General features: G+C 42.8%; 2 protein-coding genes and 1 long non-coding RNA gene across 3 annotated transcripts in view; 1 reads left to right on the top strand and 2 right to left on the bottom strand.

The window, feature by feature from the left end:
- Window positions 1–18010, bottom strand: part of MINDY4B (MINDY family member 4B) — a 36823-nt gene extending 18813 nt beyond the window's left edge. The window contains exons 1-5 of the mRNA XM_081911456.1: window positions 17433–18010; window positions 10170–10282; window positions 9130–9157; window positions 2594–2767; window positions 266–385 (exon numbers count right to left, since the gene is read on the bottom strand). Of these exons, the coding sequence (XP_081767582.1) occupies window positions 266–385; window positions 2594–2767; window positions 9130–9157; window positions 10170–10282; window positions 17433–17435 (438 nt within the window). The 5' untranslated portion in view covers window positions 17436–18010. The remainder of the gene's footprint in view (window positions 1–265; window positions 386–2593; window positions 2768–9129; window positions 9158–10169; window positions 10283–17432) is intronic.
- LOC309370057 overlaps window positions 2002–27371 on the top strand; it is a 36667-nt gene continuing 11297 nt past the window's right edge. Inside the window, exon 1 of the long non-coding RNA XR_014168398.1 lies at window positions 2002–2069. This is a non-coding gene — a long non-coding RNA (uncharacterized lncRNA). The remainder of the gene's footprint in view (window positions 2070–27371) is intronic.
- The window catches only part of CLRN1 (clarin 1), a 9369-nt gene continuing 2009 nt past the window's right edge, over window positions 20012–27371 (bottom strand). Inside the window, exons 2-3 of the mRNA XM_081911410.1 lie at window positions 22700–22879; window positions 20012–21547 (exon numbers count right to left, since the gene is read on the bottom strand). Of these exons, the coding sequence (XP_081767536.1) occupies window positions 21282–21547; window positions 22700–22879 (446 nt within the window). The 3' untranslated portion in view covers window positions 20012–21281. The remainder of the gene's footprint in view (window positions 21548–22699; window positions 22880–27371) is intronic.

Here is a 27371-nt window from a genome sequence, read left to right as displayed (position 1 = left end):
ATGCTGCTGTGTAAACCAGCTCTATGTCACTTCTGTTTGATACCTGGTATAACTCCCTTGATAAGGAAAGGGGTTTACAATCCACTGACATTATCACCATTCTGCAAAGGAGGTGACGCCAATAGCCACTTTAGACAGGGGTCAACTGAAGCAGATATGTTGTGATTTTGCCCTTGAAGATCCAGGGAGCACATGACTGGGCTGGGATTGGCCTGATCCATGCTGAGCACTTACCAGTATAAAAATGGCTGCCAGGTATTATTACCTTATCTGTCTCCAGTGCGTAGGCCAAATCAGTATAAGGCTCGTGGAATCTGAAATATGCTCTTTTCCATTCATAGCTGAAGACTTGATATGTGCTTCCAAATAACATCCTCCGTAGTCCCTTGAAATGGTAAGAATTAAACAGAAACAAAGATATGGACTTTATTAAAAGAAAGCTAATATTCTTGGCTTCCTCTGAACGAAACAGGCATTTACCACAATGATCAGGGAACTGGACCACTTTCCGAATGAGGAACAGTTAAGGCGACTGTTCTTAAATGCCACCCCTTTCTCCATGGATGACATGAAAATCACTGTGGTTCTTGGCAGATCACCTGAAATTGTATTTGTACTACAAATCAGAGCACATAAATTCATATTCTGAAACCATCTTTACAGTTTCATTGTCAAAGCCAAAACAAAAAAAATTCCTTCCAGTAGCACCTTAAAGACCAACTAAGTTAGTTCTTGGTATGAGCTTTCGTGTGCATGCACACTTCTTCAGATACACTGAAACAGAAGTTTCGAGACCCTTCTATATAGTGAGAAGGTCTATTTCTGAAATTCCTTTGTAGTAAAACAGCTACTTTGAGATCTTGTATAGAATGTCCTGGGAGATTGAAGTGTTCTCCTACTGGTTTCTCTGTCTTGTGATTCCTGATGTCCGATTTATGAAATAGACTGGAAAGAGAAGCTGCTGAATTGCAACTTATCACCAAACTTAAAACCATGGAGAAACCTGGCCTGAACAAAGACATTGGATTCTTATCTCATTATACATGACAAAGCCACTTTTCACCTTCTCACCCCATGCTTTTTCCTGTAATACCTATTGCAGTCGTTAAGAGTCGTCAACAGGCTCATCACAGCTATCTGCCCATCACCCATTCCCACCACCCTTCTGAGTAATACCCCTCCCCACCTTCTCACTATATAGAAGGGTCTCAAAACTTCTGTTTCAGTGTATCTGAAGAAGTGCGCATGCACACGAAAGCTCATACAAAGAACTAACTTAGTTGGTCTTTAAGGTGCTACTGGAAGGAATTTTTTTTGTTTTGACTATGGCAGACCAACACGGCTACCTATCTGTAATTGTCAAAGCCAGTGGTGCAATATGAGAATCATAGCCTCCAGGCAGGGTCTTGTTAACTTACTTGATAATCTGGCCCTGGTCAAAATGTCCTCAGTCTCCATCATCAGTGGTGAGGAAAAATATATGAATCAAGTGCAGGGGCAAGTAGTAGAAATATACTTGCATGTCCTGCAAGCTTTTCACAAATCATCTCACTGCAGCTCATGAACCTCCAATGTATAGTTGAAGCATTGTTAATATTAATGTATTTGGGACATTTCAATTTACAGAAAGGACAACTATGGAGAGATATGAACTATAAACATACTATAATTTGAACTATAAGCATACTTTTATTTTTTTATATGATTTTTCTTTCTTTTTTCTTTTATGGTATAATGTATTGGTGTCTATGTTTTTAAATGCAAGTCACTTGGTAACCAACAACTGGTTACCAAGTTGTAACCAGTAAGTAAATAAATAAATAGACAGAATAATAATAACACCCACACCCATTTTGCACAAAAGATGGCTGCATAAATGGTTCCCAATGTGTTTTGAGGAAAACATAATCAAGGAGAATGTTTAGTGCTTCTTAATAAAAAATTGCTTGGGACAGGTTTTCTACTACAGCTCACCTAAACAGTTGTGAAGAAAGTGATGACTTCTGATAAAACCAGAACTCTAGGTCACCCGACTAAATTAACTGGCAGCCGTTTTGGGGCAGATCAAAGTAAGTACTTCTTCACGCAAAACAAAATTTATTAATGGGATTTGCTGCCACAAGATGCAGCGATGGCAACCAGCTTGGATGGCTTTAAGAAGGAATTAGATAAATTTGTGGAGAGTTATCTGTCAGGAGGTCTATCGATCAATGGCTATTCAGAAATGGAGCCATTTTCAGAGGCAGCACTCGACTGGCTCTCTGACACTGTTGTTTAGGGCTTGAATTTCTCCTCTAGCCCTGGATACAACACAGGGAGCCACCAGTAGAATTGGAACAAGGAAGTTAAATATCACATCATATCTGTATTGCTTAATACCTAGTGCAGGATCTGTTGTGTACATTCAGGGGCCAGTAGCAGCCTTGAAAACCATTCCAAACAGCCAATCCCCACTATATCCCTTTTAAATTATTTCTGACAGCAGCCAACTGCAGCCTTGATTCCAACAGTGCTCCTGGATAAGATTTCTGTGTCTCTTTAATTCTGGCGAGATTAAGTTTCATCTCATACTTAATTGACAAGGTCCGCTTACCACTGCCATTTCCAGTGAGATGGGCCTCCCTCCGAGGTTCGATGAGACGATGAGAGCTTTGGGAATCGAATAAAGAATATTGGATGGGAAACGGCTTTGCTTTAGGGGGTTTGTCATTTGCGACGCTGCAGCTGCGTCCTCTTTGTCGTCCTCCGATTTGTGGTCTTGGCACTTCTATATAAACAATATAAACAAACACAAACCAAGCTGTACGGCATATCCCTAAACACATTCGTATCAGGCTCCACCTTTTCTGACTTTTTTTTGTAGCAAACATTCTCCTAAAACGAAGGAACTGCACAAAACCCCATCCCATAACATAGTTTGTATCTGCAAGGAGATGAAAGGTTTCAGTATTGTTTCAAACCAGTCTGTCAAGAATATAACTCTCTTTTCGGTGCACATAAGTTAATACATCATTTGAAAACAGTGCAAAGTGTTTAAAGGGAACAAGTGCCAGTAGGTTTGCAGAGACTACAGCTTACAAAGTTAGCCATTTGATACCTGTTGTGTTAGTAAGCATATTTCCTTATAAGTGAATTCCACTGAAACCAGTGAGACTTACTTCCAGGTAAATGCAGGGAGGTGTCCTGGACTGAGAGGTTGATGTTACTTCAGAGTCACCCTCAATGCAACGTGTGTTTTTTTTAAAGCATTGCTTTTGTCGTCCATGGTGCATGACACAGCCCAAAACAATTCAAACTCAACTCCCAGCAAGAAAGGATTGTTTTCTTTTGGCAAAAAAATAAAGCAAATACTTTTCGTACTTACTAGTTGACTCTTCTTAACTTCTTCCTGCAGTATTTCTATGTAACTCAACTTGGAATCTACCCATCTTTTGACCTGCTGCAGTGTTGTTCTGTTTTCCATAGCTTCCAATAGACCGAAAGTAGTCACAGGCAAAATTACCTAGTGATAGTGACACTTGGAAAGGAGAACTGCCTTGGCTCAGTTTCCTGGATTACCAAAGAACAGGAGCTCTCCTTCTGGTTTAGAAATTAAATGGCTCTTGTCCAAATTGCAGCACTAGGAAAGGTTTTGGAAATAAAGGCATGAACCCTGCCTTGGTAAAAGAAATATTGAAGTGAATAGTTGTATTTTTATTCTCCCTTTCATTGTCCCACTAGGGTGGGACAAAACTGTCAGTGTCAGATTCTCTCAATTTCTCATTTTTCGGATTGCATTTTTTTAAATAAAAAAAGCTGGTTTGGTGCAAATTTCTTGTAATGTTTGTATGCTGCGTGTATATATATCTGCAAATCAATTTAACCGAATATAATGCAGTTTTATGCATATTCTAACTTAGTGTAAGCCTTTTTGTACACATTACTTGGCTGGAGAACTGCATTGTAAAATTCAGAAAAGTGTGAATGTTGAAGGATTGCATTATACCGGTTCCCATATAAGGTTCGCCTCTAAATGTGAATTTAGTGGAATTCCCCCCCCCCCCCCGAGTAGATGGGTGCTGTTTTTCATGCAAAGAACTTACATGAATGAGTTTTTGAATTTTTTGGAGATGGTTGGAGAGTTATATGGAATGAGCTGCTTGTTCATTTTGGGTTTACTTAAAGGAACATTAATTTAACGTTTTGCCTTTTTAATATATTTGTCAAGATCTACTCTAATTCCAGGAATATATGCTGAGAGTGGCATGGAAGGGACTGACATCCATATGTGATGGATATGTGAGGTAATGGGATTCCTCTGGAAATATATTGTTTCATAGTAGTATTAATTCAATGGGACTGACATTTCTTGGATTGCACGGTTAATGAATTATTGCCCTTTAATTGTTAACAACTGGGATTTGGGTAAAAATGTGTAAGGACAATATGGGGTGGCAACAGATGGCCTGGAAAGTTAAATGTGCTAATCGTTACAAACATTGGAAGAAAACTAGAAAAAAATATACATTTCTTAGTTAATTTTAATTTGTGCCATTTGTCCACTAAAACCATTTTTGCATTTCACTCCAGAAATCTATTCCTTTCCTCCGCAGGTTTATGCTTAATTTAATGCATTCTTTTATTTCAAAATTCAGTGGTATAGCCTTCCCTGGTTTCAGCTACCATAGCAAACCTAACTTTGTGTTGCGTTATTGCTGTTTAATTTTGTTACAGTGGTGCCCCGCTAGACGAATGCCTCGCAAGACGAAAAACCCGCAAGACGAAAGGGTTTTTCGGTTTTTGCGACGCTTCGCTAGACGATTTTCCCTATGGGCTTGCATCGCAAGACGAAAGCCCATAGGGAAATCTCGGGGACCTTTTTTTAAATGCTGGCGGTGGGGAGCAAAGCCTTTTCCCCCCCTCCGGACTTCAGAAGAGGTCCAGGAAGGCCGGCGGGGGCGAAAGGCTTTGCTCCCCACCGCCAGCATTTTAAAAGCGTCCGGGATAGCAGGGAAGCGCTTCCCGCTATCCCGGACGGCTTTTGAAGGCAGGCAGGGGGGGCAAAGACTTTTGCCCCCCCTGCCTGCCTAACCGGGGGCTTTTAAATCGCCCCGGGACTGTCCGGGGCGATTTAAAAGCCCCCGGACGGCTTTTGAAGCCTCCCCCCGCCGCCCGGCTTCGGGGCATCGTCCCGATGCCGGGCGGTGGGGCAGGAACGCCTCCCCCAGCCGCCCGGCATCGGAACGATGTCCCGAAGCCGGGCGGCCGGGCGGGAAAGCCTCCCCCCCCGCCCGGCTTCGGGGCATCATCCCGATGCCGGGCGGTGGGGCAGGAACGCCTCCCCCAGCCGCCCGGCTTCGGGGCATCGTCCCGATGCCGGGCGGTGGGGCAGGAACGCCTCCCCCAGCCGCCCGGCATCGGAACGATGTCCCGAAGCCAGGCGGCCGGGCGGGAAAGCCTCCCCCAGCCGCCCGGCTTCGGGGCATCGTCCCGATGCCGGGCGGTGGGGCAGGAAAGCCTCCCCCAGCCGCCCGGCTTCGGGGCATCGTCCCGATGCCGGGCGGTGGGGCAGGAAAGCCTCCCCCAGCCGCCCGGCATCGGAACGATGTCCCGAAGCCGGGCGGCCGGGCGGGAAAGCCTTTGTCCCCCCTGCCTGCCTTCCCAGGGGCTTTTAAATCGCCCCGGACAGCGGAGAAGTCCTCCGCTGTCCCGGGCGATTTTAAAATGCCGCCCGCCAGAAGAGGTCGGGGGAAGGCTTTTTCCATAGGAACGCATTAATTGATTTTCAATGCATTCCTATGGAAAACCGTGCATCGCAAGACGAAAAACTCGCAAGACGAAGAGACTTGCGGAACGAATTAATTTCGTCTTGCGAGGCACCACTGTATATGAAACTCCAGGACGCGGATAGTAATTCTACCTGTTTGAAGTTTACCGGTATATGGCATATATAGATGATTCAAAATGTAGAGGAGTTGCTGTTGAGCTTTGTGGCCAACTATTTTGCCGCACTTTCTGAAATATACATCCATTCTGTCAACATTTGTTCCATTTACGTAGATGCTTACTAGTTTGATATATTTAAATGAATAGAATTTCAAAACACACTGTGTTCAGCTCAGGTAGCAGCAATCTACACAGGGAAATGGATTACTTGAAAAGCAACCACCACTCAATGATAAAAGAAGATGGAAATGTTTAAATAGATTGCTTGTGTGCTGTCTATGGTGTAAACCAGTTTGAGCATAGAGGTAAGCAGAGTACAAATACAGACATGCCAAAAAAAAACAGACACAGAGAGGGTTGTCAACATTCTAATGGTCTCTGCTCCTGTGCGGTTAACAGCTGCTTGATCAGATTATATTTATCTCATGGCTGTTGCTGTGATTATTGCAGATCAAGCTGCCATTAAAGGCACAGGCTCTGGCTGCTTTTGGTCAGCTGGGCGTCTTACATGAAGTATAAAGTAGGAATTCTGAGCCTTTCCTCCATTTGGAAAGCAGTTCCCCATGACAGTGCTGAAGAAGGCTAAAAACCTGGGAGAACCATATGAAGTGACTCCTGATGTAGCATGAGCAGTTGCTGCCAGGAAAATAATACATACATGGAGAAACACGAGGACATGCTAATACACTGAGCATCATTTGCCTGTTCCTAAAGGGGCTTTTGCAAGTCCTATGAATGGCTCAAATGGCTGGGTATGTTTTGCCTAGGGAAGATCAAAGGGAGACATGATGGCTGTCTTCAAGTATTTGAAGGACAGCCATGCAGAAAAGAGACCGGACTCGTTCCTTGATGCTTCAGAGGGCACGAAGGGCAGAAATAACAGGGAAGTTCATCATCCAGAAAATTTTCCTATACAGTAAATAAATTCCATTGGACTCCCTTGGTGGACCTCTCTCTGGCAGCGTATTGAAGCAGAGGATGGATGGTACTGTAGTTACATCCTGCTTTGCAGATCCCACATTGAGCAAGGAGTTGCACTAGGTGACGTCATAACCTCCATTCTACTCAGTGATTCTCATATCATAGGCCCTGCAGGGAGGACTGCCATCTTGTTCCCAAAATGTAAGGCAGAAGAAGAAGAGGCGTTTGGATTTGATATCCCGCCTTTCACTCCCTTTAAGGAGTCTCAAAGTGGCTAACAATCTCCTTTCCCTTCCTCCCCCACAACAGACACTCTGTGAGGTGAGGGGGGCTGAGAGACTTCAAAGAAGTGTGACTGGCCCAAGGTCACCCAGCAGCTGCATGTGGAGGAGCGGAGACGCGAACCCGGTTCCCAAGGTTACGAGACTACCGCTCTTAACCATTACACCACACTGGCTCTCCAGTGAGTCATTTCCTGCTGGGAGCTAAGTGGTGCGAAAAGGGTCGCTTGTAAAATAATAATAATAATAATAATAATAATAATAATAATAATAATAATAATAATTTATTTACACCCCACCCATCTGGCTGGGTTTTCCAGCCACTCTGGGTGGCTTCCAACAGAATATTAAAATCCAATAGTCTATTAAACATTAAAAGCTTCCCTAAACAGGGCTGCATTCAGATGTCTTCTAAAAGTCTGGTAGGTGTTTTTCTCTTTGACATCTGGTGGGAGGGCGTTCCACAGGGCGGGCGCCACTACCGAGAAGGCCCTCTGGCTGGTTCCCTGTAACCTCACTTCTCGCAATGAGGGAACCGCCAGAAGGCCCTCGGCCAAAGGCACGTGACCAAAGTGTCTGGGTGTGCGTGCGTGCAAAATGGCAATACTAAATGTGAAAATCAAAATACAAGGGAGGACTGCAAAGACTGTGTGAAGGGCATGCAAAAGTTATATAGAAATAAATATATTGATGTTATGTTTTAATATAGGTTTAACATGTTTTTATCTCCACTGCTGGGGGCAGTGTGTCTCTGAATACCAGTTGTGGCAGAGTGCTGTTGCACTCATGTCTTGTTTGCAGGCTTCCTGTAGGCATTTGGTTAAAAGCACTGTGGGAACAGGATGCTGGAGTGAAGGAAACATTGGCTTGGTCCAGCAGGACTCTTCTTGTGTTTGAAAATTGATAAATAAAGGCTTGATTTTGATAGATAGATAGATGATAGATAGATAGATGATAGATAGATAGATAGATAGATAGATAGATAGATAGATAGATAGATGATAGGTAGATATATAGATGATAGATGATGATAGATAGATGATAGATAGATAGATGATAGTTAGATGATAGATAGATGATAGATAGATGATAGATAGATAGATTAGATAGATAGATAGATAGATAGATAGATAGATGATAGATAGATAGATAGATAGATAGATAGATAGATAGATAGATGATAGATAATAATGATGATGATAGATGGTAGATAGATGATAGATAGATGATAGATAGATAGATAGATAGATAGATGATAGATATAGATAGATAGATGATAGATAGATAGATAGATAGATGATAGATAGATAGATAGATAGACAGATAGATGATATAGATAGATGATGATAGATAGATGATAGATGATAGATATAGAGATAGATAGATATAGATAGATGATAGATATAGAGATAGATAGATATAGATAGATGATAGATATAGATGATAGATGATAGATGATAGATAGATAGATAGATAGATAGATAGATAGATGATAGATAGATAGATAGATGATAGATAGATAGATGATAGATAGATAGATGGATAGATAGATAGATAGATAGATGATAGATAAAACCTAGGAACTTAAGAAACTGCCTTATGCTGAGACAACCTATTAGTCCACTTAGCTCCATATTGCCAACACTGACTGGCAGTGGCTCTCCAGGATTGCAGACAGGGGTCCCATCTCCCCCAGACCTACCTAGAGACGCCAGGGATTGAATTTGGCACTTTCTGCATGCACAGCAGCGTTTCTGCAGTATACTGTTGGTATTCTACGTCACAGGGAATCCAATCATGAATGTTTCTCTATAATTCGTTTGGAAGTAGTTAAGCTGAGTTAAACCTGTGTAGGAAGACACTTCCAGAAATGCCTTCCTTACAGTTTGCTGGATTTTAGAAGTGTCATCACCTGCATTTCTTTCATACAGCAGCAATCTTTTTAAAAGCAGTTGCTGCTGGCAAGATCACAACACTGGGAAATAAGATTGCAGGAAGTTACCTGATGGGTGGTGCTGCTGATTTCCAATCTGAAAAATAAAAAACAAACAAGATGGATTTGCTCAAAGTGCAAATCTAGCAAAGACTCTACCAAAAAACCCTCAAAACAAACCCTAGTGTGTGCCACCAAGCCTTCTGTCACACAAACATATCCTGGGCATTCCATTTCTGTGTATGTTTACTCAAAAGTAGGGATGGGGGAGAAATGAGACTTGGTTCACATTTAAAGTCAAATCTATTAAATTAGAAGCAATATGAGAATCAAACCACAGTCATCCTCTGAAATTCTTACTTATTCGAATTTTGCAATCTCCGACACATGTTACAAAAATGCATACATTAGGGGAATTAGGGAGTGGGTGGTGCTGTGGTCTAAACCACTGAGCCTCTTGGGCTTGCTGATTGGAAGGTCAGCGGTTCGAATCCCCACAACGGGGTGAGCTCCCGTTGCTCTATCCCCGCTTCTGCTAGCCTAGCAGTTCAAAAGCACACCAGTGCAAGTAGATAAATAGGTACTGCTGCGGCGGGAAGGTAAACGGCATTTTCATGCACTCTGGACAAACGCCGGCTCCCTTGGCCTGAAAAGCAAGATGAGCGCCACACCCCATAGTCGCCTTTGACTGGACTTAGCCGTCCAGGGATCCTTTACCTTTACATTAGTGGAATTAATGGACGCATAAAAATTAATATATTAGTGAAAGTAGCATACAAAAATGTAGCATGTTGGGGCAATCACTTGCCAAAATGTGTACATTAGACAAAGCTTCAAGCAAATATATGTTTATTAGGAAAAATGTCCGATAACAGGCTGATCTTTTAAAAAAAGAAAAATCTAGAAATCGCTGCAGAAATGTGAACTGAATTCAAAATAGGAAAAACGGGAAACCAAGGGAACGAAGATGGACAGAGCCTTCCATCCCTACTCACCACCAAAGCCCCACCAAATTCCACTGAATGTGATTTCATAGGATTGCAACTTTAAAAATGACCTAGCAAGAGGCACATGCAAGAATTAAGTAGGATTTTTTAAAAAAAACTTACCCATGACAACTAAAGATCTTTCTCCACTTGTCTAGATCAGATATTTTGCTGGATATCTCTTCTAGCTCCATGTTTCCCAGGCTATGTAGATCACTGGATGCCTTCTTGTCCATCTGTTCACGGCACAGAACGATGCGATAGCTTTATAAACCAGCTCTCCAGCACATAAGAGCAGCTCATCCTTCTTCCACACAAGTGCCGATATGAACTGTCCTGATCTTGGGGTTTAAATGGCAGGAAGGAAGCTCCCTCCCTTTTCTATCTCCACTCTGCACTTAATTGTAAACTCAATACTGTCTCTTAGCAATTAAACTTTCATTAGAGTTGGACCGGGCCTCTGTGTTTTTCTGTCCATTGTATATACAGCATGAATGTTTAATTTAAGACACAGATTTATATAAAAACAGGCTGCAATTACATATCTATTTCAGGGAAATCAGAATTATTTAATAATTGAAGGCATAGGCCTTGATGCAGCACAGGAAGACTGACAGGTTGCTTTCAAGTCACCGGACGGAATGGTGATGCGTTTTAAGGCTCATGCTTGATTCCGCTGAAGATGATAGCAGGATGCCTAGTGGAACAGAATGAGAATGAGATCTTGTTCTTAAATTAAATGGCCAAAGGACAAATACTTTTCATGAAGATCTCCTTTCTGTAAACTCTCATATAACTTTGTAAAGGTAAGGCCGTGTTACGCCCAGTAAGCGAGACACTTACACTGAAGAAAGGCACTTGATCTTTGATGGACACCAGTTTATTGGCAGCTAGTGCTGCTTGTTGATAGCAGTGGGTGACTATGTCTTCTACATGGTATACACACTAACTGTGGTCAGCATAGCAGTTTCCGTTTCAGGAATTAGCTTATTCTTTCTCATTTATTCTTTAGCTCAGTTTCGGTGTGTTAAGACTGACTCGGTCCGTGTGAATTGCTGAACACTGCAGGATTCCAGCTGCAGTTTCAGCATGCTTGGCATCACAGTTCTCTTTATTGGGGATGGGTGGGAACATGCATGCTTGAATATGGCACATTTGAAAGGACAAATGGTCCCTCCAGGTATCAGGAATGAGCCAGCTCCCAGTGAAGGTTTGCAGCCAACTGAAGAAAGCAGCCAGGAGCAGAGAGGGTTAACTGGCATGCAGGATGAACATCGGCTAGTGCCAACTCCCCCAGTCTTTGGAATGCCGGTTGATAAGGGAATGACTGAGAGTGGGCGGGAACCCAGCCAAAGCTCTTGGGGAGTTAAATAGGTGTGAACAAAGAAGGAAGTAGTCTGTCAGAACGGGAAGAGATTGGAGTTGATCCAATCCCTCCTAACAGTCGCTAAGGGGAGAGCTGTTAGACCAGAAACAAAGCAACAGATGCAAAATGCGAAAGTTTAATATCTTCTGTAGAAAATGGAAGGAGTCTTCAGAAGGGTCAACTTGATTGATGATGCCGGAGGCTGTGTTAGAGCCTTCTGGAGCTATCTGTTTGTTTTGACAATAAATCATCCTTTTTAAGTAACTACGCTTACTGTGTGATCAAGCCGGGGATTGGACTCCTGACACCAGGCTTCCTTTTTATTGTACTTTGTGATTAGTGGGTTGGAAGAGTTATATGCAATCTTGCTTTTGCACCTGCAGAAGCTTGGGGGGCAGATATACTGCTTCATTTCCAGGCAGTCCATATCCTGCAGCTTCCTATTGAAAGCCTATCGCTTTTCATACCACAAATGTATACCCTCCAACATCCTGCAGAGGAAAACTAGGATGCCCATTTTGGGGAGCTGTGCTCTTGCATGAGAGCACAGCTCCTCCCAAATGGCTGTCTTTTGGTGCCACATTCTCATGAGAGCCAAAACAGGACATCCCGGGATCCCATCAAAAGCCAGAGTAGCTTCTGTAATTCCAGAATGTCCTGCTCAAAGTGGGACAGTTGAAGGGTATGCTAAAGTTCTGGGATGCTTTGTTTCACCTTGGATGCACTGTAGGGGAGAAGTGTCCCTGCAGATGGAAATAATGCAGCAACACCAAGGAAGCATCATGGAACAACTAACAAAGCAGTATGATGTGCGGACTGTCCAGGGTAAGCCTACTCATGCACTATTATTGCACCGATTACATTTTGCAGAATATATCCACACCCAAAACCAACAGTTTGGAGGGCTCTCGAAAGTATATATGACCTGGTCTCCAAAATAAGGAGCAGCAAACAATCTCATTATTTATTTCTAAGATTTTCAGCAAACAGAGCTTTTTGTGTGTGCATGTTTACACACATATATTAAAAAGGAGCTAAAATACATACACACATGTATTATATTTAATATACACACATATATTAAAAAGGAGCTAAAAAGGCCTAGCTAATTTCCTAGGCCCTGATACTTGAATTATAATTTTGTAAATATGTTTCTCACTTGGCTCTTTATAAAAAGGGCATCCAAACAGATGATGCAACACAATCTCCATTTAGGGTGAGCATGAATGCATCACCATAAAAGTGGAAACACATCACAAAAAAGAGAGAGCACTGGAAAGAACGGTTGCTTAACTTCTTCCACGTCTAGCAATTGTCCTATGGATCTAGTGGACTTACTTGTGGTTTCAGAGCCTGGCTTCAGGAGAAGTTATTAATATGTCCTTAGAGACATCCTGCAGCCACTTCTTCACACAATGCATATTTAACCTAAATAGAGTTTGCTGCTGCGAGATGTAGTGACAGCCACCAACTTGGATGGTTTTAAATGAGGATTAGACAAATTCATGGGAGATAATGAATTTGTTTTTGTATTTGTATAATGAAATGTTTTTAGAATGTTGGATTATTTGATTGTTGTTAGCTGCCCTGAGCCCGGCTTCGGCTGGGGAGGGATATAAATAAAAATTATTATTATTATTATTATTATTATTATTATTATTATTATTATTATTATTATTAGTGAGAATGATGTGCCCAGGTCCTGGTTTTGGGCTTCCTCACAGGCTTCTGGTTGGCTTATTTTGCTGCTGTTCGCAATTGTATTCGATTATGTCATGATCTGTGATGTATGTACTCAGGTGTAAAAGCCTCTGGGCATCAACGCCCGGGGCCCAGTCTTTTGGAAAGGATCCCACTGGGTCAATTATTGCTCAGCAATAAACCTCACTTTCTTTTTCTCCACTGCTGCGTCTGTCAATTCTTGGACTCTATTTGAGTTGGTCACTGGTACCTTAAAAATCCTTGCAACACTGTGAGAACAGCACACTGGACTAGATGGGCCATTGGCCTGACTGAACAGGCCTCTTCTTATATTCTTATGTCACCAGCAAAAGAGAACCAGGGAGGGAAAGCCTTCCTGCTGACTGATTCTTCCCTGAACTTGCTCCCATCCTTGCATTTGGCCTCATAAGCAGCACCAAGCAACTTCAAAACAAACTAAAGTGCTTTTATTTATTAATTGGCCTGTAATTGCCCTTGAAAGAATAGCTCACAGCATTCTCTACAGGAACTGCACATTTAAGAACAGTTGCCGCAGTGAGCAATGACATAAACTGTTAACTGCTGCGGACTATAATGAGATTTCATGGGAACTGGAGTGATAAAAGAACACTTCTGGGACTTGGGAGTCGAGCGCGACATGCAAAAGAGAGGGGTTTGGACTGTGAAAGAGAGCAGGCCGATATTTGAGCAAACTGTGAAAGGAGCCCAAAATAGCTTTCTTTGAATTAATTTTAAAGTGGGAATTTGTCATTCACCGAGGTTCTCTGGAAAGCTCTTTCATGAAATATGGAGCAGTTTTGTGTGACATACGGTAACTTCATTTTTTCCTTATAACTTTACATCGGTGAAGCAGAGATGAGTATTTAATATCCCAACTACATATAGAGTAACCAGATGCAAAGAAGGATAGGTCTCATTTTACTCATCTAGTTGGCCACTGTGAGTTGGCCACTGTGATAGTTGGCCTGATCCACCAAGCTATCTTTATGTTCTTGTGTTACATAATTATGAATGTCAGAATAAAGCTATCCTTTCTTCTTTTTCTCACCCTAGGTGAACATGGAACACTGAGCTGAATTTTATTTATATCTATAATAATTCAATTTAGAGATCTTAATTTGAACTGTGCATCTGAAAAGTTTGACTACTTTCAGCTCTGTTTAGGAGCCAATATATCACAGAAGGCTGACTTACCCAGTGGCTTTCATTTAAATACCGTATTTAAATGGAAGAGCCAGCGTGGTGTAGTGGTTAAGAACGGTGGACTCTTTAACTGTGACTTTAAAGATGAATGGGAACCCTTTACAAAGTATTTGAAGACACAACACAGCGAACTGGACTCCTTGGCTGGCTTTGAATAAACATTCACAAACTTTTTATTGATAATAATCAGCTAAATAGTTTGAGGATCTATACAACTGTGTAACATGCAGAAAACAGCATTTTTAGAGAAATCAAAGACTGGAACTGAGGGAAGTCGAGGGGTGGGTGGGTTTTATGGGGGGAGGGAGGAAAAATGGGGGGGGGAGTAAGAATGATGTGTTTCTGGATATTATGTTTTGTTTTAATTTTGAATAAAAAAAGTTGTTGTTTTTTAAAAAAAAGAATGGTGGACTCGTAATCTGGTGAACTCAGCCTCACTCACCTCATAGAGTGTTTGTTGTGGGGGAGGAAGGGAAAGGAGATTGTTAGCTGCTTTGAGACTCCTTAAGGGGAGTGAAAGGCAGGATATCAAGTCCAAACTCCTCCTCCTCCTTCTTCACCTGACAAATACTGCTCCTTTTACTTTCATTATGAAGAGACGTATTGGCTCTGTTCCCACATTTTGGTAAACTGTGGCCTGGATTCAGCCAGCCCGGTGAACTAGCAGAAGCCAGAGCAAGGGTTCCCTCTTCCACAGCAAGACTCTCCCCCCTCTCCTCTCTCTGTGAGCCCCCTGTGCTTCCCCCAAATCTGCTCTGGAGGGTGAGCAGAATCCTTGGAACACAGGGGGAAGAGAGGGGAGATTGTTCTGCCTGGAAAGCAGAAATGCTTGCGCTGACAGAATGATCAGAAGCGTGCAACATTGAATTCCTCTGCATGGTTAATGGACTGATCTCAGGTCAGGCCTTCGCAGCTTTCCAGATGGCTTCAGCACTTTGCTAATGCAACATCACTCCTTTAGCCACACTTGGGGCAGAGCTACAGCCAGAAGAGCACAGTGGGAGCTTTCCATGGTCCTGATAAAGTATGCCATGAACCTGGACATATCTTGGCTATGTCAAGATAATTTCTTCTGAACCTGACTTTACTTTAGCGGAAGAGACTGTTGCCTGATGTGATGTTGCCTGATGTGAGCCAGTGTGGTGTAGTGGTTAAGAGCGGTAGACTCGTAATCTGGGGAACCGGGTTCGCGTCTCCGCTCCTCCACATGCAGCTGCTGGGTGACCTTGGGCTAGTCACACTTCTTTGAAGTCTCTCAGCCCCACTCACCTCACAGAGTGTTTGTTGTGGGGGAGGAAGGGAAAGGAGAATGTTAGCTGCTTTGAGACTCCTTCGGGTAGTGATAAAGCGGGAAATCCAAATCCAATCCATACCTAAATAACTTTGCTATCGCTTCCCCTGCCAACTCTAAGCCCCAGCGGAATAATATATTCAGTCAGAAGATAGTTATTGTTGGTGGAGTAACCAGAGATTCTTTGTCAGATGTTCTTAATTGGGTATAAAATCACTCTGGATGTGGAAAAGAATGCAGTGGTATGTGTTTAATAATTATGGAGGAGTTTCCCAAACTAAAATGTGGTTTGAAGACAGATCTATATCGATTCACAAAAGGGGATTCTCAGTGTTCTTGGTTCCCACCCACCGTGTCTTCAGCACAGAGTTTAGAGCATAACTTATGTCTCTGTGTAAAACAGAAGTTTGGAAAGGTCAGTTCTTGGTGTGAACAGAAGGTCCTTGTAATTTTTACATTGGTGGACTACAACTCCCATCACATCCCATGTCTTGAACCCAAGGCTCAGGGAATAAATTTCTGTTAAGCAGAGACTGGGAAGGTTAATCTCCTTTGCGCTAGTACCCCCCTGACTTCTGCCATTGTCTTATGTGACAGATATTTGATCTTGTACGTTGATGTCAATGTTATGTATTCCTATGAACTCTTAAATGCCTTTTCTTTGTTCTGAACAAACAAGAATGTCTTGTGGCACCTTAAAAAGTAACAAATTGTCTAATGACATACGTGTTGGTGAGAGGGGTGGCCCTGTAGACAATGAGGTCAGAAGTAAATTAAATGCGTACGTTACTGACTGGCAATTATATCATTAACACCAGTTGTTTGCAAGAACACGTCACAACAAGCGCAGGTTGCAAGGTCCTTTGTTCTTCCTTTCTAGGTGCTGCACTGTGGTTAATGCTTAATGTTCTGTGCTTAATGACATCACCAGGACCAGGTCCTAGGCCTCAGATTTGGGCCCTAAAATCTCAGGGCCTGGGATGCGCCTGACTGGTAACCCTAGTCAGAAGGAATGCTCAGTAAAGACCAGGCATAGTCTAAGCACCATGTAATCTTTGTGTAAGAAAATCAGGATGAACGCTGAATAAAAACATCATCTGGAGGGGCCCAGAAACCCTCTAAACAAAGAAATTAACTTCTTGGGGACAGCTAAGTTCCTCTGCTCCCTATTTCCTGTGAAGCCTGTTATGCTCCTTCAGGAGTGCAAAGTGGTGGGTTTTTTTGAGACTGGTACATAATATGCCCACTATTTTGTTATGGTACATAGGCTTAAGTTTCTCAGATAGCCCAATGAACCAAAAACCCAGTACTGATGAACATAAACTCTTAATTAATCACCAAAACTGCAATGTATAATAATAATAATAATAATAATAATAATAATAATAATAACAACAACAACAACAACAACAACAATAATAATAATAATATCATAATCACAGGGGGAAGGTGTATTTTAAGCTATCAATAATAAATTCTATGTCAGGCCTCATTTGCACTATACATTTAAAGCAGTATCTTACCACTTTAAAGAGTCATGGCTTCCCCCAAAGAATCCTGGGAAATGTAGTTTTAGGAGTGCTGAGAGTTGTTAGGAGACCCCAATTCCCTTCACAGAACTTTGATTCTCAGATTTCCCTGGTCTGAATGTACTGTAAGGATTACATTCCTCCACACCCTTTCTCATGAATTAGCTTGTCCTATGTCCCTCTGGAGCGGTTTCCATACAACAGCTATGCAAACTTCCTGTATTGCTAGACTTGCTCTCCTTTTTTATCCCTTTTGTTTTGCTCCTTTTTCTTACCATTTGATGTCATAGAAGGCCCTCAGAATCTCCTGTCTCCGAGCAATTTTCTGTCAGAATTTGGATTTGTAGCTTCATGGCAGGCCAGAACCAAGGGTGCCTACTAGATGAGTCTCTGCTAGAAAGTTAGCTAGAAAGTCATGTGTGGAATTAGTGCCTTCCCCTCGGTTTCTGTGGAAATGTCAACACTTTCCCTGTCGAGCTCACACCAAGCTATGCAGTAATAAATAAACAATTGTTTCAAATAGGTACTATCAATTTACATTTATGCAGCATTTTCCGCCTGAACAAGTTTCAATGGGACTGCCGTTTCAAACTTCACCTCAGATTTTTGTGGTGGAATAATCTTTTGCAGAATACAACCTGCATCTGCTGAAGCGGTCAGGGCTGGCTCCTGTTTTGAGTGCCCAAGAGTGCTTTATTCCTGCTTCGGCTGGTGCACTTGACAGGGATAGCTTGGCCACTGTAGTGCAGGCCTCAGTAACTTTAGACTGGACTATTGCAATGCACTCTATAGGGAACTATAGTGTGCATTGCAATAGTCCAGTCTAAAGTTACAGAGGGAACTAAGGGACATGGGTGGCGCTGTGGTCTAAACCACAGAGCCTAGGGCTTGCCGATCAGAAGGTCGGCGGTTCGAATCCCCACGATGGGGTGAGCTCCCGTTGTTCGGTCCCAGCTCCTGCCCACCTAGTAGTTCGAAAGCATGTCAAGTGCAAATAAATAGGTACTGCTCTGGTTGGAAGGCAAACGGCATTTCCATGTGCTGCTCTGGTTCGCAAGAGGCTACATGACCTGGAAGCTGTTTGCAGGCAAACACCGGCTCCCTCAGCCTATAGAGTGAGATGAGCACCGCAACCTCAAAGTCGTCCACCACTGGACCTAACGGTCAGGGGTCCCTTTACCTTTACCTATAAGGAACTACCCCTGAAGTTGGCTCATCCCACTCCGCAGCCTGAGGCAAAACAGTAAGGTACTGCCCTGTGTGCACACTGGCCACCCCCAATGAAGCCTCACTTACCAGGGTTGTGGGGCTATGGCTTCCAGGTTTCGGCAAGATCTCACAGGAGCCCCATAAGATCTCACGGAGGTGTCCAGAGGCTCCGCAAAAATCTCGTGGTGGTCTTGCGACATTTTGCAGGGCTCTCATAAGGTCTCGCCAGAACCCGGAAGCTGCCACAATAACTTCTCCTCACTACTCTGGTGCTACTGGCAGGGGAGGGGGAGAAATGATGCCCACAGAGGCACCCCTTGAATTCTGCAGTTAGTGGGAAGGCAGTTCTCACAACTGCCTCACTGGGGCAAGACCTACTGGGAAGAGTTGCTCTGATCAGTAGGCCTGAGCCGTTTGGTTTCTTTGAACTATCTGTTAACTTCACCAACACTTGTTGAGTTATTGCCGACTTGCTCCTGACTCCTGCCTTGACGTGTCCAAAAAAAAATGATGCTATGATATGGGAATATGTGGCTGTGCATATATTTTGCTACCTATACACATACTGGGAGCAGTGCCAATTGCAGGAGAAATAAAAAAAAATTAAGGTTTTATATCTATAATAAATGTACCAACCAAGCACGTACATATATATGTGGACCACATGTCTGGAGCAGCACAGAAAGAGCACCCTGAAACCATTTTGACTCCCAAACTGACCAAATGTTTTCTCTGCAAGGAGGGAGGGGGTGAGGGAACCTTCCCATTGTCTCAGGAATTGGGTAATCACCATCTCAAAGGAATGGCCAGACTACCAGGAAAGGCAATCAGATAAGGCATTATCAGATAACCCAGCAGACAGAAAAAACAACATTCAAATTTCTGTTGTAGACCACCTTTTCTGTGATGTAGGTATGATGTTTGTGGGGGGTGGTCTTGCGTTACACCCCTTCTGTGATGTATGTATGGAGGGGGTGGTCTTGAGCTCCAGGGCAGGGAATTTAAAAGGTCTATAAAAGGGCAGCCACACCTTGGTTCTGGGTCCTCCTCCCTTCTCCTGTGTGTGAGGGGAGCACCCTGTTGCAACAGCTTTAATAAAGATCAGGCTAACTAGCTGCTTTGCTTCTCAATATTCTCTGGTTGGCCTCTGTTATTTTCTCCAACCGATGGAGAACCCTCAAAGGACTCTATAAGGGCTCTTGTGTCCCCCATAAGGGAATAAGGGCAGATTTTGTTTATTACACAGGAAATAGAAGAAACAGAAGTATCTGGCTAGACACTGCGAGAAGAGAATGCTAGACTAGAAGTACCATTAGCTTGATCCAGCAGACTATTCTTATGTTTACATTCTCATGATGTTATAGGCAGAATGTTTTGTTACTCAGAAATACCAAATAGAGTGATAAAGTACTGAATAAACCAGTCATTCTCACCCTTTGCCTACTAGATGCTTTGACTACAACTCTTATCACTCTAATCATGATCCTGCTGGCTGGGGCTGTAGTTTAAAACAGCTGCAGAGCAGCAGGCTGAGAAAGGCTGGAGTAAGTTATAAGAAATTCCTGCACAGATTAGTTTTCTTCTTCTCTTTCTCTTCATGCCATGTGCCCCCTCCCCCGACAATCACTTGAAAGTGCTATGGAAGAACGAGGGGAAGAATGCATTTATTGTCTGAAGTACCACTTTGCACACCAGGAGGATCAGACCTCTATTTCTAAAACTGAAGCTTATAAAAGTGAAAACAAAATAAAAGCATTACAAAACGAGAACAAAAACGCCACAATGTTAGATTAGATCTTAGGTGCTACGTTTGGAATCAGCTCTTCAAATACTTGATATTAAACACACCGAGCAGCATCTTTGGTAAAGTTTGCAAACCAGGAATTTGCATCTAAATCCACTCCACATAAGTAAAAAATATAGGCTGGCACCCAACCTTTCCACTCTGTGAATGGAGGGAGCTTCCATTCGTGGAACATGAGGTGAGCTCGTAAAAGGGGTCCTCCTGTGAATACAACTCTTTTTCTGTGACTAAAATTTAACTTGGTTGCTGCCAATACAGTTTATTTTAAAGTTAGTGCCTTTTCCCAAAGGACCCCTTATTCCAATTTTCTAGGGGAGAAATCAACTTCTTATTCTTGTCCTGATACACAGATTTTTAAGAGTAATACTTCTAGAACACCATATTCTTTGCATGATTGCGCGAGGAAAGCACATGCTGTCCTCTTCTGCTGAAGTGGCTGCCTAAGTTTTGAGTTTTTGCTTTTATCACACTAATTCATTCCTGTAGGGTTCTAGACCTTGGAAGAAAACAATGGGATAGCATGGACATAATGCCAAACAATGGTTTGCCATGATGTCTAAACAAACGCCATTGGGCAAACCATTGTTTGTGAGTGGCCGGCAAACTAGGATCTGATAACAGGGTCTGCAAGCCATGGTTTAGAGATGGCTTGCACATCTCAGTTTGTGCAAACCAGCTTGGCATTGCATCCGAACCAACAAATCATGGTTTGAGATGATGCTCAGCCTTTGAGGTTGTTTGGGAAAGCACCCAAGGATTCTCAGGAAAGGTGAGAGAAAAGGAATCTCTGTATCTGGAACACACAACTTCATTAGGAATCTAAACTATAGTTATCACAAACCATTGTTTGACATTACATCTAAACCAACTCAATACCTTCCTAGTGACAAGTTATCACCTACTGCAAGCCACATACGGTAACTCTTATTGATATTATTTAATTCCTTTTTTGTGCTGGTATATTTCTGTAAATGTCTCTGGCTCACAATATACAAATACATGTTTGTTTGTTTGTTTTTAAAAAAACAGCCTTTAAACCCATTTACATTTGGTGTCTTGGGGGGAAAAGGTCATGATGAACCATTTTCATTAAACATGGTTCAAAACCTGTCTAGTACATTAAATCGACTGCTCCATTTGCTGTCTCTGAATCTTTCGACTTTGAAAAAGGAAACTCAAATCCAGCAAGGCGTATTAGCAAAATGTTCAGAATGTGTACCAATGAGCACACCAGAATGATCCAGAATGAATTTGCAAATTGCTCACTGTGAGTTTTAAAAATAAAGCTCCCTTCTTTATAATTAGCTATTTTCTCTGAGAGGTGGTGGATTTTCACTTCTGATGAAAAGAGTATCATGATGAGGCAGCCACAAGAAACTGAAAAAGAAGAAAATCCAAAATTAGCATTTTGACAGTTTTCTAATGGACCTTTGCACAATGGGGCAGTATTTCTGTTTTCTTTGCATTTCAGTAGTTACAAAGCAGCACCCCACTTTGTATATCTCTTCTGTGGGGTGCACCACGGTTTACTTCAATAACTAATGTTGTAAAAAAAGGTAAAGCTACCCCTAACCGTTAGGTCCAGTCACGGACGACTCTGGGGTTGCGCGCTCATCTCACTCTATAGGCCGAGGGGGCTGGCATTTGTCCACAGACAGCTTCCGGGTCATGTGGCCAGCATGACTAAGCCACTTCTGGTGAACCAGAGCAGCACACAGAAATGCCATTTACCTTCCCGCCAGAGCGGTACCTATTTATTTACTTGCACTTGACGTGCTTTCGAACTGCTAGCTTTCGAAGCTGGGACCTAACAATGGGAGCTCACCCTGTTGCGGGGATTCGAACTGCCGACCTTCTGATCGGCAAGCCCTAGGCTCTGTGGTTTAGACCACAGTGCTACCCACTAATACCTAATGTGGTAGGTAACCAGATTGCCTCAAATGGGAGTGCAATGAGAAGAAATCACATCAAAATGATGGGAGGAAATTTCCCTAGTGTTAATATTTCAGTGTTAAGAGGTGAAAACAGGCAAAATGCAAGGCAGGGGCAGGGAACCTCCAGACCATGGGCCAATTTAAACCCAGCACGTGTCCCAATTTGACCCATGAGGCCATTCTACCAAACCACACCCACCTGCCCCACACCTGACATCACAGGTGATATCAAATGTGAGGCACATAGAGACATGGCTGAATCAGCTGCACAACTGGCTTTGTCATGGGCAATGCAACTGAGCAGATGATCCCTGCCCTCTGCTGAGCATATGCTGGCAAATCCCCTTGCACTATGGTTCCCAATCACCCAGCAGCCAGCTGGCGGTTGTGCACTTGGGAAGCACTGTGCAAGGGACTTGGACAGGTGCCAATCATCTGGTGTTGTGATGCCAGATGATTGACAGGTGGGTTGTCCCACCCATCAGTCAAAGCTGGCCCACAAGAGCCCACAAAATGTAAGGGATACTTTGCTTAACCACTCTTTCATCCCAGGCTCTGACAAACTTAACCGCGGCATTATATTTGGAACACTTACATGAGATGAAGCTCCACAGGTACAGCCCTAGCGGACCATGCAGTGTTTCATAGGGTTTGCCGAATGCGTTGTACATGAAGAACCCAGTCTCAATCAGGGCAAACACTAACAACGCCAAAGAGAAGAGGATAACACTCACGTGGATACTCGCAGGGATAACTTTGAACAAATCTGGAAAAACTAAACACACACAAAAGAACAAAAGACAGAGAATGGAATTACTGCGGGAATCAGGCAAAGCTGTCATCTCTGAAAAACAGGACCCTGGTGCCATGAAACATGCTTATCATTGGGAGATGGAAAAAACTGATAAGAACTGTTCAAAAACACTTAACAAAGAAATAATAGCAGGACCCAATGTCTACATTTATGGCCCAATACATAAGAATTTTCTGAGAAGCAAAAGTATCAGAATGATCCTTGCAAGAAGGGCTCATAAAACATCCAGTTTCAATATTGGGTCAAGACCGAGAACTTCTTGTCTGGGTTTAGGAATAGACTTGAGTAGGTGTGGTAACAGCCCAAGTGCAACAAGCAGGTTTGACTAAGGCAAAGCAGAAAGGCTTGGAGGGCCAAGGATTGGCCTTCCAGGGTCAGCTGACACACACCTGATCAAAATGAAGGAAATGTGCCCTTTGTAGGAAGCTAAATGTGGGGCATGTTTCATAGGAATTGTTTGTGTGGTGGTGGTTTATACTTCTCCGCCCCCAAAGTGTGTCTCTGTTTTGGCCCAGCCCCATTAAATATGGGGCTTAAACATTTAAACATGAATGTTTAAAGTATTCAGAGTGGATTGCGAACCAGGCTTGCTACCACAGAGCGATTTTCAAATATTTCTACACAGTTTAGTGACAGCAGATATTTCAAAACGAATCATTGAATGCAGAGTAAATGCTCCCACTCCATGGGGGTATGATTAAGCCAGTGCTAATACTCCTTTGAACTGCCTTGCTGTGGTTAGAACATGCTGAGAAAAAGCTCTGTAGGCACTTCAAATAAATTTTATCTACCATGTAAAATGTAAATTGCTAGCAAGTGGGTTTGTGGCAGGCAATGCAGTCGGCATATCAGAGCCATCCAACATTGCTTGATTCAATCCAATCCCATTTGTTGATTATTTGTAATATGACCATTGCTTCCTTCTTGCTTAGCGGTTGCAATTAGCCAATGGGAAATGGAAAGACTATGTACTGTGTATTAATTACAAACATAAGGAAAAAAAATTCAAAAAGAGACTCTCAGGTTGTGTTGTTTTTTTAATTCTTTGAGACAGGTGTTGGTTCTAGCAGACAGTAGAAAAGCACAGATAATTTCAACTTTTTATTTTGTAGGTTTTAATATTTGTAAAATAAGAAATGTTGATGACGATGACAGCAAAGTTCATTAAAATAAGCTTGTAAAAAAAACATGTCACTGGGCCAAGTTCAAAGTGTTAGTATAAAGGCTCAAATGGCTTATACCCAGGTATTTGTAGGGGCATCTCAGGTATAATTCTATATAAGGTCAGCTGCAGTAGATTATGAGATCTGTAGCTTGTCAGTGGGACTTCTAAGCAATAACACCTCATTGGTCATGGAACAGCTTCCCCTCTGAGGTTTGGCTGGGAACAACTTTGATTATTTTTTGGCCCCAGCTAAAAGCTTTCCTTTTCCACCAGGCCGAGACGAATTAGATTAAAACAAACAAATAAATAAAATTCTGAAAGGGCCATTATGTACCTGATAAATATTTGGCTACCGTATGATATACTTTAGAGTTGGAGATAGTTGTAATTTAAAATATAGGATTAGTGCAACAGACTTGAGCGATGGAACATTGCCCTCCTCGCTGCTCCCTGCTGCAGCCCCACATACACCTTCAAAAGTGAAGGACCCTCCGAAGCAGATTTTGGGGTTGCACGGGGAGAGGAGAGGATGGGGAAATGTTGCATGGGCACAATTCCCTTCATCCAGTACTGGATATGACCCTTAATGTATTCTTGTTTTTACGGTGCATTTTATTTTGCATTGCTGTGTCCTGCTGCAAGTTCATTGGCTCCCAGTATTTTCCAGGCACAATTCAAAGTGTTGATGCTGACCTTTAAAGCCCTAAATGGCCCTGGTACAGTATACCTGAAGAAGTGTACCTGAAGAAGTGTCTCCACCCCTATCATTCTGCCTGGACACTGGGGTTCAGTGCCAAGGGCCTACTGGAGGTTCCCTCACTGCAAGAAGCGAAGTTATAGAGAACCATGCAGAGGGCCTTCTTGGTATTGGCGCCCGTCCTGTGGAACGCCCTCCCACCAGATGTCAAAGAAATAAACAACTATCTGACTTTTAGAAGACATCTGAAGGCAGCCCTGTTTAGGGAAGCTTTTAATATTTGATGAATTATTGTATTTTAATATTTTGCTGGAAGCTGCAGAGAGTGGGTGGGATATAAATAATTTATTATTATTATTATTATTATTATTACTCATGTACGATGAGAGGTGGGATGTAAATTCTGCCGACAAACAAACAACTTGAGAAAGGACACTATTGTCTTACATAGCTTGTTTCCTCTGTTTGTCACTAGTACGTGGTCGCAATGTGGCTTATTTCTGAGTAGACATGCACAGGATTGCATGGTAAGGTTGCAGTCCTAAACACACCTACTAGGAAGTAAGCATCATAAAACACAATGGTGCTCACTTGTGAGTAACCTCATGCAAGGGCACATTGTGCAAAAATGTGAACCGTTTACACAGCTTGCAAATTTCATTTTCCCTTGATGCAAGATTGAGTTTGTTTCTTTCCAGCACAGATTTGGTTTTATCTACAGTGGTACCTCGAGTTACAGACGCTTCAGGTTACAGACGCTTCAGGTTACAGAGTCCGCTAACCCAGAAATAGTGCTTCAGGTTAAGAACTTTGCTTCAGGATGAGAACAGAAATCATGTGGTGCTGGCACGGCGGCAGCAGGAGGCCCTATTAGCTAAAGTGGTGCTTCAGGTTAAGAACAGTTTCAGGTTAAGAACGGACCTGCAGAACGAATTAAGTTCTTAACCCGAGGTACCACTGTATATCAGAAGCAGCTTTTGTCATGCTTATTGCCATGCCACACACAACACTGGGTCGTCCAGGCTGTTTCCCTCAATAGCAACATTCAGAACTTTTTACATATCATTAAACTTTTATAGGTGACTACCAGATAAAATTAATGCAGCAGCAATGTTGCCCTGGAAGAGAAGACAGACCTTCATTATAAGCATTGAATCTGCATGCCAGTGGCCTTTAGAAAATGAACCGCTGACCCAGAAACAGACAAGAGCCAGAGCAAATGAAGCAGAAGGCTTTCCTGAGCCTGAATGGGTTTTAAAGGCAGAGCAAACTCATTTTACAATTAAAAGAGATATAGCGGCCAACAGGGAGAGCATTTAATGGGCGTAAACGCAGGACTAAAACAAGGCAGATGATTTAATCCTTTCTTCTTGGCCTCGCCATGCTGTGCTTCAATGCATTAAAATGCAAACACATCTACTGTAAATGGTAACATTTCCTAAGACATTTATAGCCATTTAGAGAGAGAGTTTCCTTGAGGATTGCAGTGAAGGCAGTGAACAACAGCCAATGTTTCCTAGTAATTACACAGCAGACTGAATCTTGTATTGGAAGCAGCTGCCTTTAAGCTACTGGACATTATATAACATTAATAAATTCCATCTAGGTGTATGTTCACCTGGTAAAAAAAAAAGTTCATTCAAAGTAAATATGACTGCTGTTTCAGACTGCCATTATTTTTCTCTGTCCCCGGATTAATCACAGAGCTCTGCTCTGGTGCCAAATAGATAATTGCAAACTCCTTTTTCCATCATAAAAGGCAGATGACACAAGTAAACTGTACAATCGATACGGGGTGAGTGGGCAGAATTGAGTCGTGCTTCTGACTCGCCGCTGATTTCTGTGTGTTGATCAAGTCATCTTTATGTGTGGAACTTGAATGCATCTGCTCCCTGTGCAGGTAAACTGATCAATGTGTAGAGCGTTTCAGTGGACCAGTGGGAATAACCCCATACCCGCCTCCTTTTTGCTTTGATTGTGGGTGGATATGTTATCTAAACAAGGCTGCAAACAATTGCCCAGGGAGGTCTATTCCTGTGCCAGGAAGTAGACTGATGCAACCCAGCTTCCTCATGGTTTTTCACTTGGCATTCATCACACGTGTTCCCAGGTGGGAACATGCATGAAGTGGGGACATGCAGGACAGGACAGGGCAGTTATGGCACGCCAACTGCACCAGATCCACTTACCTCCCTTTGCAAAACCCTCACATGGAATGGATATTTCATAGCATTTGGGGGTGGGAATAAGGATATGTTCCAACAATATATTTTCAATGAAGAATAGCTTCCACAGTGTTCAAATGCTCAAGCTCTTGACTGCCATCTGTTTAGATCAGGGGTCAGCAAACTTACTGCGCCTCGGGGCGGTGTCTCCAGCGCCAATCACGAGGTAGGCCGGAGGGTGGGGGAGCGCATGCCCATACATGTGCGCACACGCTATTTCCGGCACACTTCTGTGTTGGAGGAGCACCGGAAATAGTCTGTGCACATGTGCATGGGCCTCCTCCGACCTGAATATACACTGCAAATAACACTTGCGCATGTGCAAATAACGCTTGCGCACAAGCTATTTCCGGTGCTCCTCCGACC

This window comes from Podarcis melisellensis, assembly GCF_964234715.1.
Source record: "Podarcis melisellensis genome assembly, chromosome: 5".
Lineage (NCBI taxonomy): Eukaryota > Metazoa > Chordata > Lepidosauria > Squamata > Lacertidae > Podarcis > Podarcis melisellensis.
Note: the sequence above shows the minus strand (reverse complement) of the source record. Positions and strands in the feature narration are given on the sequence as shown.